Genomic DNA, 13,527 nt, shown 5'->3' with positions numbered 1-13,527 from the left:
CTGGTGTCGGGGGCTGGCGCGTGGTCTGTGTTATCATTAGGCTACCGTAGTGTCGCGCTCCGTGGATCGGTGAGCTCATGTTCTACCTAGGCATCGTGCTCCAAAAATTGATGATTTCTGATTTTCCGTATCTGGACTCCTGCGGGCTCAGATTTGGTCGGGTGACTGTGCTCCATGTTTACTCGTGGTGTTGTTGGAGTATTGTTTCTGTGCACTCTCACCGATACGTGTTCTACCGTGGCTTCGAACGTCCGTGCTCTTCCGTAGCCCGTGCTTTTCAGCATGCTGGGGTGTCTATGTATTTAGTTCCCTTCCGTGGCCCGTACGTTCCTGTCATGTTCTATCCATCTGTTCTTTTCATGGCTGCGTGCTCTTTCATCTTTCACGCTACTTATAAAACTTCGTGGTTTGCATCGGCTAAGTCTTCTATCATCGTCCATGGCCTTCCGTGCTTCGTGTTGCTCTTCTATCCCATCGTGTACATAGTGTAGGTCGGTATTCCTTCGTGTTTCGTGTCCTTGCTTAGACATGTGCATCCGCGCCAACTTAATCACAAACGCTGTTCCCATTTTGTTTGATGTACACAACGTATATTGTTGGAAAGTTCACATAATATCTGAAGGTCGCACACTACGCGCGCAAATACAAAGGAAGACAACAGTTTATTACGGAGGTGCAGGGGTGTAAGCCACAATAGTCATATTTTAAAGTTTTCACATTATTAATAATAGTAATACAATTGTTATTTATTATTAAACGCTGATATAATTTTTATGTGTACTACTACTACAAATGACTGCAAGTAAAATATGAAATGCCTTGATAATAGTACTAAAAAAATAATACTGTAAATTAAATTAGTACAGCAGTACTACGAAGCCTAAAACAGCATTCTAAATTCAATAAGTACTAAAGTTTCGATTGAGGCCGAAATAAAAGTCCCCAGAGCCTACAATTTTTTTCAACAGCTCCTACGACAATATAGTACGTGTGTGCTTATCGGCGCCTTTTAATTATGCTAACTAACGCGTACACAGGCAGCGCCCTTTGCGTGGCCTTGCGAACCGCAGCTGAAAATGAGAGCAAAATAAAATTTAAGCGGTGCTTTTAAGTACGATGTGTAGTCCACATATAGTGTGTACAAAACACAATACCGATTTTAGCCAATGGTGGCCGCATTCGCTGCGCTCGACAGCTTTTTAGCGAATCGAGGCCGCCTTCGCTGCGCTCGGCAGCCAGTAGAACGCCCATATTTGCGTTACATTAATTAACCCTAGCCCGTTACGGACGGACTGACAGACAGACACCAGACTCCAGTAGGGGGGTAAGATGTAGCCAATAGCCGCGGACGGACTGACAGACACCAGACTCCACTAGAGAGGTAAGATGTAGCCAATTAACAAGCTGCTCGTGAGCTGCAGTCCTACTGTATCCGCTGCAAAATAAGTAGGAGTCCCGGAAAGCTGGTCCATTTCACTACCAATGATGATATGTTGTGTTTAAGGAGAAGCTTCGAAAAATCAGGGGCGTATATACGCGGGCCTTCGTATTCAAGAATGGCAAATAGAAGCGAAGCCTGGCAACGTTACGATGATCGGTAGCCTCATGGCTGGGTAGGATAAAATGGTTGTGCTCAGACATCGAGAGAATCCGAGCAGTTTGACAGAACGCAGACCACGCGCTTATCTAATTGCTTGTCGATGAGTCGTCATGATAGAATCCACGAAAGCATTGCCCCCTTTCTTGATTGGAAATAAGGATGCTGGTTTTGGAATACACGGACAGGGACGGATTAAACTGAAAGAGAGCTGCGCGGTGCACGACTGGAATGTGTGTCGTTTAGCTTGCAATTTGCAAGCAATTGGATTCGCAAGGAGTACACCGCAATCTGGTGCTTATGTAGTCAGCTATTATTAATAATAGTGGCAAGGTGCCTTATTCGAGAAACGCGTGGATGGTCTTCGTTTAGAAGGTCTAGCAGGAATCACCACAGCTGGGTTGCCTTCGCTGTCTTTGCGACCTAGGATTTCAAACTTGAGTATTTACATCATACGCCAGCTCATGAGCCCAAAATGGACTTTAAAAGGTTTTTTTTTAACGGTAACAGTTGCTGCAGTCAGTCTATGCTTTGATCGAACAGGATACCGACCGGTAGGATGTAGCAAAACTCAGTAAATATTTATCCACGAGCGATGCACGGCAACTAAAGAAAAAAGTCTGGAATGCACTCGTTGGATTCGGTCACGACACGCAGCTACAATATCTTTTGGTAACACGACTGCGTTTCTTGTGATGGCTTTAGAGTTTTGGCCAATAGCCGTCGACACCGGGAGTACGCTTAAAGAGCAGATACTGATGAATGATTGTCATGCAATATAATACTTCTTAAATGCTCAGCAACTCTCAGGAGCTACAGTACCTACTGCGCAACCTTACAGCTCAGGATATACCACCCATCCCTATATTAAACACCTCGAAAAGAAATCACGTAGCAAGGAGAGCCCGCGTTTTTTTGTAAGCTGAGACTTTAATTATAATATAGCGACTGCTTAAATTATAAACCGCTGCTCTCCAAGTGTCAGATTTTGCTCACACTTGCTTTTTCTAAGGCTGATCACATTCTAGTCGCTGAGCTTCCGTTTTCCCCTCTTCAAGCTCCGCATTTGGAAAGAGGCCTCTTCGCTCCCAGCATCGCGAAGTCCCAGCGCCGCTCTTCCCTCCACGCCACTTCCATACACCGCGCCCACGATGCTCCGTCGCCTCCGCCCCGACAACTCAACTCTCGCCTGCGTCTCACACATGCTACAGACCACTCGCTTGTATTCGGCCCCAGCATCGTGCCGCGCCTTCTCACAGCTGTCCACAACCCCCTATCGCCTCCAACGTCTTCCTACTGCTGTCTACGCTACTCGCGGGGTCGTCACAGGCCCCCCAAGCGACAGCCACAAGAAGAAAGCGGCAGGCGACCAGCTCTGCTGTCCACAATGCGGGACCGCGCTCGTACTCGCAGAGCCTCTAGGCAGTGCGACGTCATCAAATCCTGCGACGTCATCTTCTACCACTTCAACCACTTCAACTCCCTCCGTGGAGTTCAAAAAGGGTGACGTGGTCAAGTGCGTCAACTGCAACCTGCACTTTGCCCTCAAGGCGCAGCCTCCTGCTCAACCCAGCCCCACCTTCCGCAACGCTGCAGCGGCTGCAGCACTGAGCTCCTTGAGTTCATCGCTAGCTCCAGGCATGCAGACCACGCGCGGCTCCAGTCTGGGTGGACCCACATACAGCGGCAACTTTCCCGTCTCCCTCACGTGGCGGTCCGTATGAATGCAGACGGAGAGTACGAGAAATTGGGCCAATGAGGCGCTTTTTCCCTCTGCAGCGGATGCGACAGTCAGCAAGGACCGTGTACTGACGCCTAGGGAGATCTACGAAGGACTGAATGAGTACGTTATTGGTCAAGATAAGGTCAAGAAAACGCTCGCTGTAGGCGTGCACAACCACTACAAGCGGCTGCATGCACTGGAGTTGCTCCAGGCCAGAAAGGAAGCGGAGGCCGCTTGTGCCAAGCACAATGCCAGCTCTCAACACCCACGCGCTGGTGGCGTAACGCGCCAGCATGTGGACATGGACGACCCGCGGCTGTCGAATATTGGTCGCCGTCTTCTATTGGAGGAAATTTACTCTGGATCGGATAAGAATGATGCAGAAATGCCGCCGACATCGAAGCAACATGCCTCGGAAGAGACTGCAGAAGTTACGAAGACGACGGAGACGACGCACACCCATGCGACGAGGCTGCAACATCACTCGATGGGGGACAAACTGCAGTATCTGGAAGGCGTGGAGCTGGACAAGACTAACGTCATGCTGGTGGGACCTACGGGGTCGGGTAAGACGCTGCTGGCCAAGACGCTGGCGCGACTGGCGAAGGTTCCGATTGTGATCGCCGACGCGACGTGTCTGACTCAAGCTGGCTACGTGGGCGAAGATGTCGAGTCGGTGCTGTTCAAATTGTACCAGGCAGCCAACTACAACCTGGAGGCCACCCAGCGTGGCATTGTGTACATTGACGAAATCGACAAGATCACGCGTAAGAGTGAAAACGTGAGTATCACACGCGACGTGTCGGGCGAGGGCGTTCAGCAAGCGCTGCTGAAGATCCTCGAAGGAAGCATGGTCAATGTGCCCGAGAAGGGCGGACGTAAGAACCCCCGCGGCGAGCACATTACCATCGACACGACAAACATCCTGTTTATTTGTGGTGGCGCGTTCGCCGGACTGGAGAAGCAGGTCACTCGGCGGACGTCCCGGTCTTCTATCGGTTTTGGAGCCCAGATGCCCAACATGCGCCTGAAGGATAGCAATCAGATTGGCCAGCTGCTGTCGCAAGCGGAGCCCGAAGATCTCGTATCGTACGGGTTGATTCCCGAGTTTATCGGCCGTTTCCCGATGCTTGTGAGCACCACGGGGCTGTCGAAGGATGAGCTGGTTCAAGTGCTCAACGAACCCAAGAACAGTCTGGTGCGACAGTACAAGGCGCTATTTGCGCTAAGTGACGTGGAGTTCCACGCAACGGAAGGAGCCCTTGAGGCCGTGGCTGAGTCGGCTCTACGCAAGAACACTGGTGCGCGAGGACTCCGCTCCATTTTTGAACGTGCGCTCATGGAGACGATGTTTGATTTGCCCGACATGAACGACGTGCGTGCCGTGTACGTGGATGAAGAGGCCATCTTGGGTCACAAGCGGCCTGTGCTGATTCGCGGTGAAATGACGCTTGACGAGTACCTCAAGAACCTCGAGGATGACAGTGACAAACGGGAAGAGGCTGTCTAAGCAGTTTCCACTCCATCCACCACCTCATTTGCCCCCTGCATGGCACTAACGGAAGGGAAGTGCTTACGCGTTAGGCAGCGGTGGTTCCTCTCTCTGTGCTTTATCAAAGGTATTTTATCACAAGCCCAACAACGAAAACTCCCAAGCTTATTGACGCGAGCAAAATAAAAGAAAAATAAACAAAAATTATTGAATCCTACATACGATCGATCAGTTTCTTTAGTAGATTATGGCGTTAGCTAAAAAAAATTGGTTTGTTGATGCGTACGAAATGTGAAACCACGTCTAAATGAGACTAGCAGCATCCCAGCAACACTCTCAAACAGGAGACTGAAGGCCAGCGCCAGCCGCAGGAAGAGCTTTGACCATGGTCGTAGGGACGATGCCGCCGCCATCGGCACCTGAAGATAAGGAAGAGCTGCGAGTCGAGGCTCGACGTCAGCGCGAAATCGAGCGTTACAAGAAACTGGGGCCTGGTCGTCTTCGTAGCATTGGGGTACGTGTGCAGGGTTCTAGTTGTGCTCGTTCAAACACTCAAGTGAAGTTTGTTCTTTCCAGGCGAATATCGTCGGTGTGAAGAACCAAATCGAGGAACGAGAACGTCAGAATGAAGCAGATCGCGACGCCAAACGCGTCAGTGAAGAGGAAGACGCAGCCATCCGACGCTATTTGCTCCAGGTCGAGTCGGAAGACGCACTGTCCAAGCGTCGAGAGGTCCTGACACTGCGCAACGACTGGGATCTACAAACTGCCAAAATACAGCAGGCCCGTGCAGAGTTCGCCGCGACCCGAGCCGTGAGCATTGACCCCGACACTTGTGCTCAAGGAGCTGCGCAGAAGTTCGACGGCGAAGACCTCGCTCGACTTGAGCGTATCCGCTTACAGGCGATGCAGATGAAGCAGTGGTCGATTCAGAAAATGGCCGAAGACGCTCAACGCAATGCGCACGAGAACGCAGATATGGCCGCGTACATGGCACAGCTCTTCGAGATCGAGCGACTGATGGAGGAACTGCACCGAGGCAACGAGCGTGACCGAGCAGCGGCGGCGGCAGAGATCAGTCGATTCAACCAGCGTCTGTTAGCTCTGCAGCGTCAGGACGAGAGTGATCGTCGTCGACTAGAGCAGGAAGAGAACGCTCGCGAGATTCAGCTCACACTGGAGAGCCATCTCGTGAGTGAGAACCCACTGCAAGCCACGCTTCCTGGAGTGTCTTTGGATCACCGAGTCCGAGTAGACCACTGGAAAGGGTTCTCTGGAGAGCAGACTAAGTATTTCCTTCGACAAAACGACGACATTATGGCGGAAAACGCCCGTCGCAGACAGCAAGAACGAGAGCAGGCCGAGGGGGAGTCCAGAGCCCAACGTGAGATACAACGCACACTCGCGCACGAAGAGTTTCTGACTCAACAACGACGCGCGCAGATGGAAATGGACGTCCGAGCCACTCAGCAGCGACAGGCTAAACTGGCAACGGAACGCGAGAAATCGAACGATGACCGGGCACGCGGCAAGATCGACCCTAGCTTCTTCCAGAGATTCGGTCGAACGTATCGTTGAGGAATTGTTTGATAGACCTAGTGATGGAGCAGCACATGGTCAGGATGGTGTTAAATACATCAACTCTACTGCAGAAATAGACCAGCTCGTACCTGCCATCGTGTTGTGCTCTTTCGTGTACTAAAGTAGTGATCAGCACAACATTATCGTTTTCGTGAGCAGTTTGTGCAGCACAGCGGTGGCGTCTTCTAGCTCCTTGCCCGATAATATGTTCGCAGCAGCCTCGTCGCTCTCAATGGACGCTAACGAGGACTCGATTTCTCGACACAAAGACACAAAATGGTCGAGCTTGTGACGCTTCTGCGGCAGTGATTCAGACGAGTCTTCTGCTGATCGTTTGTTGGAAAAGTCGTGGCTGCTCTGCTCAGGATCAGCATACAATTCAGAAGACTCATCAGGGAATCGACCCCTAAAGACACGGTAACCGGAGCTCTGATTCCTCTTGAGAGACTGAAGTGTACTGGATTGAGCCGTCTCCAACGCCTTGGCAACATCGTCAGGACTAAGTTTCCGCATCGACACGCTTTGTACGAACGACTGCTTAAGATTTCCAGCCAAAAGCGTACTTAATGCTGCACCTGACTGCTCCACAATGTTTGAGTGCGCAAGCAGCTCGTACAGGGCATCTAGACCCACTGAAAGTAGCAACGTCAACGGCGCTAACTGACGGCCACCAGTGCGAGGAGCAGCAGCGAAGAGTTTCTGGAATAGACTGAACAGCAACTGCGTCACGATAGGAATGTCACCGCTAGCAACCTGCACGTCGAACAAGGAAGCCCCGATAAACTGTGCCGTGACGATCAACGTGTCACCAGCCTGCGTGTTGTCAGTAATCGTACGTAGATCCTTCATCACTTGCACACACTGGTTGCTTCTGTTCGCCTTGAGCACCGGTCCAAGCTTCGAAAGTAGATACAACGACGTCTCAATCGCCCGTCCAAAACAGCGAGACCCCGTTTTCTCCAGTCTTTCGCTTCGACTTGTGCGTTTACTACCTGGTAGTACGTCAGATTGAGAGCTTCCTGTGTGTTTCATGTGCTTCGCTAGCTGTGTTAAGGCCTCGGTAGACATGCGAACTAAAATGACCGACAACTCCGCGATATCATCTTGCTTGGGCTCGTTGTCATCGAACACTCCTCTCAACACCATCAGACACATGTCCAGCACACGCATCATTCCGAGAATGTCTTCATGCTTGGCTAATGGAGTTTTTCCTTCGGCTGATAAAAGCTCAAGAACGGTGCCACAGCATTCGAAGCACATGGGAAGATACTTTGCGATCCACTCATCTTTCATCGGCCCGTCGTACAATTTCAGGAACTGGACGGCTACTAACTTCTCGAGCAAATGCAGCTGCGACGCCACGCGCAGATTGAACTGGTGGCCTGGACCTTCGCTACTGACCACGTCGATAATTGCTGTCACTTGGTCCATGCACACGTCCTTGAGCGATACAGGAAGATCAGCGTAGACGAACGCGATCAACTGCAGGATTTCGTCCCCCACGCCACTTGCAAGCACGAAGGATGCACCCGAGTCGTCGTCCCACTGCGTGATATCGAGAAGCAGTTGAAGCGTCTGCCCTGCGAGTGTTTCGTCCCAACTGAAGCACAGCAATTCCCTCCAGATCTCCCAACACAGTGTACGCTGCGTCCAGTCCGGATACAGCGTTTGCTTTAGCAGTACTAGCTGCAGTTCCACAACGCTATCAAAGCCAAGAAAGAATTCTAGCATCAAATCCGTGAACAGTTTCGTCGCTTCTAGAGAGCGAGAGACCGCGTCACTCAGTGCACATTCCCGATAACGAGCAAACAACTGCGAGACTTCCACTGCTCTGACGGAGTCATCGTACGGTACCTCCGCACTCGATGACGAACCCCCACCGAAGCCTGCAAACGCTGTAAGTACGAGTAAATGTCCCCATTGGATCGAGTTCTCAACGTCGATGTTTGTGATCTCAGCCGGTTGACGCTGCTTCACTGCGCGTACCATTTCACTGGCAGGGTGCCATAATAACGTACAGATACTCTGCTTTGCTAGGTCATTTACGCCACCACCCGCCAGTTTCTCGGTCAATTCCAGTCCTTGCTCAAGCATGTCTCGCAGCTCTTGCTCTGGTTTCGACGTCTTCGGGAGTAAACTGTGTCGCAGAGCGTAAAGCAGACTCGCCGTCACATTTACCATGACTAAGACGCTACTCTCCAGCTCGCACTCTAAACTGTCAGCGAACGCCGTTATTAAGCGCTGAAATGCCCGCCAGTGCAGCTTCAGAAACTTGAGCACACCAAGATCCGGAATCTCGGTAGTATCCAAGACGCGCAGTAGCCGCCCAGCACTCCGCTCGACAGACAGCGCAGCCGCAGCCATGAGCTCATCTACATCAAACTTCATTGTGTATTTTCCATCGTCGCTGCCTTCAGCCGTCTCACCGAATTCTGGACCAGGACTAGAACTCGCCAGAATTGGACCAAAAATTGTCGCCAACTTGGCTAAATTCTTCACAGCACAACAAAAACGCATCAGCTTTACACTACCAATCGACCTCTTCTGTACTACCCTGACGGATACTATCCATACCTTCCACACGAACGTCACAGTCTTCAAGTCGGGCGTGGCATCGTCGTCTGCTTCCAATTTATTGCGTAGTTGCAGGAGCAAAGCTGCAACGTTCATCAAGTAGCTTCTCCAGCCTCTGTCTGCTTCATTTTTGCCCTCCACAGACTTCTGCTGCTCTATTAGCGCTGCGTTCTGGTGCACCGCAGTTAGCACCTCGTCCCCCCACTTGAGCCATCTTTTCCCACCTCCAGCGTCGCCCAGACCCGTCACTGCAAGTTGGAAACACTGGAACAATATCGTTAAGACTTTGTGGTTCCCCCCCGTCGATTCCTGTGTCGCCCAGACAAGCAGCGCGTCCAGCAGCTCCAATTGCACTTCTCGCGCCGATAAGTCCCCGCTTAAGTCCGCAAATAGCGACTTCGTCGCGACGGTCCAGTGCTCCTCTGATGCCGCTAGAAATGCCACCACCTCGTTCAATGCCGCTCTACGGTCATGAGTAGTGGCTTGATCCGACAGAATGGTTCGTAGCTCCGTTGCGACAGCGAGAGCATCCGTACAAGCAGCTAAGCGCTGCGCCACCTCAACCATACTTAAAAGTTGTGCTGTAGATAACTTTTGAGAGTACCAAAAATGGCTACACAAAACATGGAAGACAAAAGTTCACTTCAACGTCAGAGATTAACATGGAGGACAAAAGCTCACTTCAACGTCAGAGATTGGCTACACGTTTCGACAAAGAGGGAGGGGTACATCAAAATGGGGTCGTGTTTGAATGTAGTGCCTCCTACACAGCGAAGATTAATCCTATATACATGACGGCTACTACAACGAAACGTAGAGCACGTATCTCGTGCAAGTTAGATCTCGGCGCATCGTCCGAGTGTGGTTGGTTGCAACGAATGGCGATCCACAAGTGCAGATTCATCAGCTTCGGTAACCCAAGGATCCGGGTATTTACGCGCGCAAGTGGCGGTTGGCGCCAGGCTTGGAGTATCCTCCGTAAGCCTTGCCGGCAGAGTTTCCACCCACACCTGCGCTCAGTCCCGCACCAGCGCTAAGATCTGCACCAGCGTTGAGGCCCGCTCCAGCCTTGAGACCGGCACCGACGTTGAGTCCCGCTCCAGCGTTGAGACCGGCACCGGCGTTGATTCCCGCACCAGTCCTGACTCCTGCACCTGCGTTGAGTCCCGCCCCAGCGTTGAGCCCCGCTCCAGCCTTGAGTCCCGCACCGGCGTTGAGTCCGGCACCGGCATTCAGTCCCGCTCCAGCCTTGAGAGCTGCACCGGCGTTGAGTCCCGCTCCAGCCTTGAGACCGGCGCCTGCGTTGAGTCCCACTCCAGCGTTGGCACCGGCACCGACTTTGAGTCCCGCTCCAGCCTTGAGTCCCGCCCCAGCGTTGAGTCCCGCTCCAGCCTTGAGTCCCGCACCGGCGTTGAGTCCGGCACCGGCATTCAGTCCCGCTCCAGCCTTGAGACCGGCGCCTGCGTTGAGTCCCACTTCAGCGTTGGCACCGGCACCGACTTTGAGTCCCGCTCCAGCCTTGAGTCCCGCCCCAGCGTTGAGTCCCGCTCCAGCCTTGAGACCGGCGCCGGCGCTGAGTCCGGCACCGGCATTCAGTCCCGCTACAGCTTTGAGACCGGCACCGGCATTCAGTCCCGCTCCAGCGTTGAGACCAGCACCAGTGTTTAAGCCAGCACCCGCATTGAGTCCGACGCCAGCTCTGCCGTAGCCTCTGGCACCCACACCTGCGCCAGCTTGGAGCCCCGCGGCGGCGTTGATACCCACCGCCGCGCCGCCGTACCCGTAACGCTTGCCATAGTCGTTGTTGTTGCGATAGCCATTCTGCTTGCCATACGCCCCACGCGTGTCGTAGCTATCGAGCGAGTCATCACTGTCTTGTTGGCCATACCCGTCTCGCTTGCCGTACCCGTTGTTCTTGCCGTAGACGTTCCGATTGCCGTATGCGTCGCGCTTGTCGTAGCCGTCGGTCTTGCCATACCCGTCGTGGTTCTGGTGCAGACGCCCGTACGTCTGCGCCACCTCGGTAGACGCGTCCACTGCACTAGCCGAGAGCGCCACAGCCGCCGCACACAGCGCACAGACCGTCTTGCTGAACATCATCTTGCTCGACTTGGAATTGCTTGATTGGAAGCGTGTTGACCCACAGACACTGGATCAGGACGTCGGAAATTGAAGAATGAACTCACTTGCATTTTGCTCCGATTGATGCAGCGAAGGACTGAAGTTGGCGTGATATCCTCTTGCGCAACGAACAGCTTGACAACCGCTCGACTAGCCCGCTCGCTGGGTGGTTGCAAGTCGACGGGTAGTTAGGAACAGATGGCTGAGTCGCCGCATAAGAACTCGTCGCGGTGGTAGTAATCCTGAACACCGGTGCTATCCAAATGCCACGTACACTTGTACTAGCTATTCAATATTTGTTTTGCTGGGGGCTCGCAGGACACCATGGAAATGATGTACACTATTTAAAGCGATATAGGGTATCGGAAGGTGGTCAACAATCCTGGGAGGGGAGTAGTGTCATCATATATCTCGCGGACGTTTGAAGGCATTTCAATCCTAGACTGCCCTTTTTTCAGAATCCAGACTCGTTTGACTTGGGATCTGAAAGGGGGCGCCTTTGTAGAATCTCCTTAGCTCTTTCTGATAACTTAAATAAGTCAGATTATCTGACCCGTAATACGACAAATAATGTTGTAAACATGCTCCCCCTCTTTCCCTCGTGCGCACACACTTTTTCTCTATCACTCGTAAAATCTCGGACCGGGTCAAGCTGACACTGGTGCCAATATACAGTATTGAAAATGCTCTCTAGCAACCACCAAGCCTAAAACGCTTAGCAAAGTGAAATGCTAGGCGTGAGCCCGGGTTACCGCAAGCAAACCCGAGGTCAAGCACAATTATTTCTTTAATTTCAAGCACAGGTAACTAGAACGAAGTTTGGTCGCTTCGAGTTCATCACTGTACGCAGATTAGCAACTTTTTATAATATCTAGGCGTTATGTGAACAATTCAATCCAGATGAAAATCCAATTCAGTTAGCGAGTAAGTTAAACCCTCTTTAATCTGGTACAACGTCTTCCGGAATGCAAATCAGGATTCTATAAAATAGGAGAGGCCAGTCTTTAAATATTCAGAAATATCATTTCCCAAAAAGACATTTGATATTAAAATAACGCTTTCCTTTGGGTCAAACATAATTTCTGGCGAGCCATAACGCCTATGTTTCCTATAAGGCTTAGGTGACGTGCAACATAGAAGGAATCCAGGCTTACTTGGAGGGACCCCATAGAAAAGATGCAGCATTGAGCCGAAGACGGGACTTGCACTGGTATTGCTTTTTTGTTATATTAAACCTTACAGAAATAATTGGCTAGCAATTATGTTCAAGAAGAACTAGGTTTTGCATCTGTTCGACTGCCGTCTTACCCCCCATATAGTTTTAAATAGAATACGGGATTCGCTCGACATCTAGCTTAAACCTCAATTTGACCACCTACCTAATTAGAACACATGTGGCTGAAACCTACTTAGAACACAAGGCTGTACCAACCAATGAATATTCTTGAGAGCTCCCAACCAACGACCCTTCTGAACGAACTTGTCGGTGCTGCTGTTACCTAGCTTTAATTCTCTTATTTTATAATTTACATGGTCGTTTAGGCTTGACCCTCCTGATGCCACCCGCGAATGGTCTCAACTGCCACGCTGTGCTTCTTGCTAAGAGCAGCAAAGCCGTGACCTTTCACGCCTTTCCGATAGTCTGCTAGAACAGCGAGTTTCTCGTGGATACTACAGCTACGTCGCTCAACACTCATGGCTAAGCCAGATTCGAGGACCCACAAACTTGCTTCTTCAAAGTAAAATAATTTGTTCGTTGTACAACACATAGGCTTTCTAAACGAATATAACACACAAGCAGTGTTGTATTCATTTACAGCACATATGCCTTATATGCGGGGTAAGACGGTAGTCTTGCATCCGTTCGAGCAATTATGCAACCATTCGAACAGCGTTTGAATCGTTTTGCATCCGATCCGCATCCACCACTACCCAACTGTATACGGGTTTTCTAAACTATGTATGGGATTGATTTAATCGACCTTCACTTCCAAAATAACTCTGAGATGGACGCCTCTGCTCGAGTATTCATCCCCGCCTCGAGAAATACACCGCTCACCAAGAGCATGCTGAGACGGTGGCACTCCACGCCCGGATGGAGTCGCAAGGTTTCAATGTATCGGGACGCAGTGCACGTAGACTCGATTGGCCGGAAATTCCTGTCTGGTGTCGAAACTATGACTGCGATGTAGCGGGGGTACCCGACGACTTAGTGAAGACAGTCGGCAACGAGCAGAGCGGGGATCGAAGCAGATTGCGTGTCCGATAAAAGTTGGAATTCGCGACGAGTTCTCAACCGCTTGTTGTCCACCGCAGAAAATCTTTGACTGGCGCTCAAGCTTGCGAAAAGGGCGCGAAATTTACCTCCCAAAAAGTATACTGCTTCGAAAGACTGTGCCAAACCTGGCACTTATAATATCTAAAAAAAATCGAAGAAAT

At 51.2% G+C, this 13,527-nt stretch overlaps 4 protein-coding genes across 4 annotated transcripts; 2 read left to right on the top strand and 2 right to left on the bottom strand.

The window, feature by feature from the left end:
* Nucleotides 1-2,222: 2,222 nt before the first annotated feature.
* PITG_20296 (ATP-dependent Clp protease ATP-binding subunit clpX, putative) lies at nucleotides 2,223-4,952 on the top strand (the record flags this gene model as incomplete). Its single annotated transcript, XM_002895871.1, has 3 exons — nucleotides 2,223-2,240; nucleotides 2,626-3,315; nucleotides 3,421-4,952. The coding sequence occupies 3 exons, from the start codon at nucleotides 2,223-2,225 to the stop codon at nucleotides 4,828-4,830; spliced, it is 2,118 nt and encodes a 705-aa protein (XP_002895917.1).
* Nucleotides 4,953-5,160: 208 nt separating this feature from the next.
* Nucleotides 5,161-6,390, top strand: PITG_20295 (uncharacterized protein; the record flags this gene model as incomplete). The annotated part of the gene is made up of 2 exons (XM_002895870.1): nucleotides 5,161-5,326; nucleotides 5,389-6,390. The coding sequence occupies 2 exons, from the start codon at nucleotides 5,198-5,200 to the stop codon at nucleotides 6,388-6,390; spliced, it is 1,131 nt and encodes a 376-aa protein (XP_002895916.1).
* Nucleotides 6,391-6,522: 132 nt separating this feature from the next.
* Nucleotides 6,523-8,382, bottom strand: PITG_20294 (uncharacterized protein; the record flags this gene model as incomplete). The annotated part of the gene is made up of 2 exons (XM_002895869.1): nucleotides 6,523-8,247; nucleotides 8,299-8,382. The coding sequence occupies 2 exons, from the start codon at nucleotides 8,380-8,382 to the stop codon at nucleotides 6,523-6,525; spliced, it is 1,809 nt and encodes a 602-aa protein (XP_002895915.1).
* Nucleotides 8,383-9,900: 1,518 nt separating this feature from the next.
* PITG_23184 (uncharacterized protein) lies at nucleotides 9,901-11,067 on the bottom strand (the record flags this gene model as incomplete). The annotated part of the gene is made up of 1 exon (XM_002895868.1): nucleotides 9,901-11,067. The coding sequence occupies one exon, from the start codon at nucleotides 11,065-11,067 to the stop codon at nucleotides 9,901-9,903; it is 1,167 nt and encodes a 388-aa protein (XP_002895914.1).
* Nucleotides 11,068-13,527: the final 2,460 nt, after the last annotated feature.

The sequence above is a fragment of the Phytophthora infestans genome, genomic scaffold (genome assembly GCF_000142945.1).
Source record: "Phytophthora infestans T30-4 supercont1.125 genomic scaffold, whole genome shotgun sequence".
NCBI lineage: Eukaryota > Oomycota > Peronosporomycetes > Peronosporales > Peronosporaceae > Phytophthora > Phytophthora infestans.
Note: the sequence above shows the minus strand (reverse complement) of the source record. Positions and strands in the feature narration are given on the sequence as shown.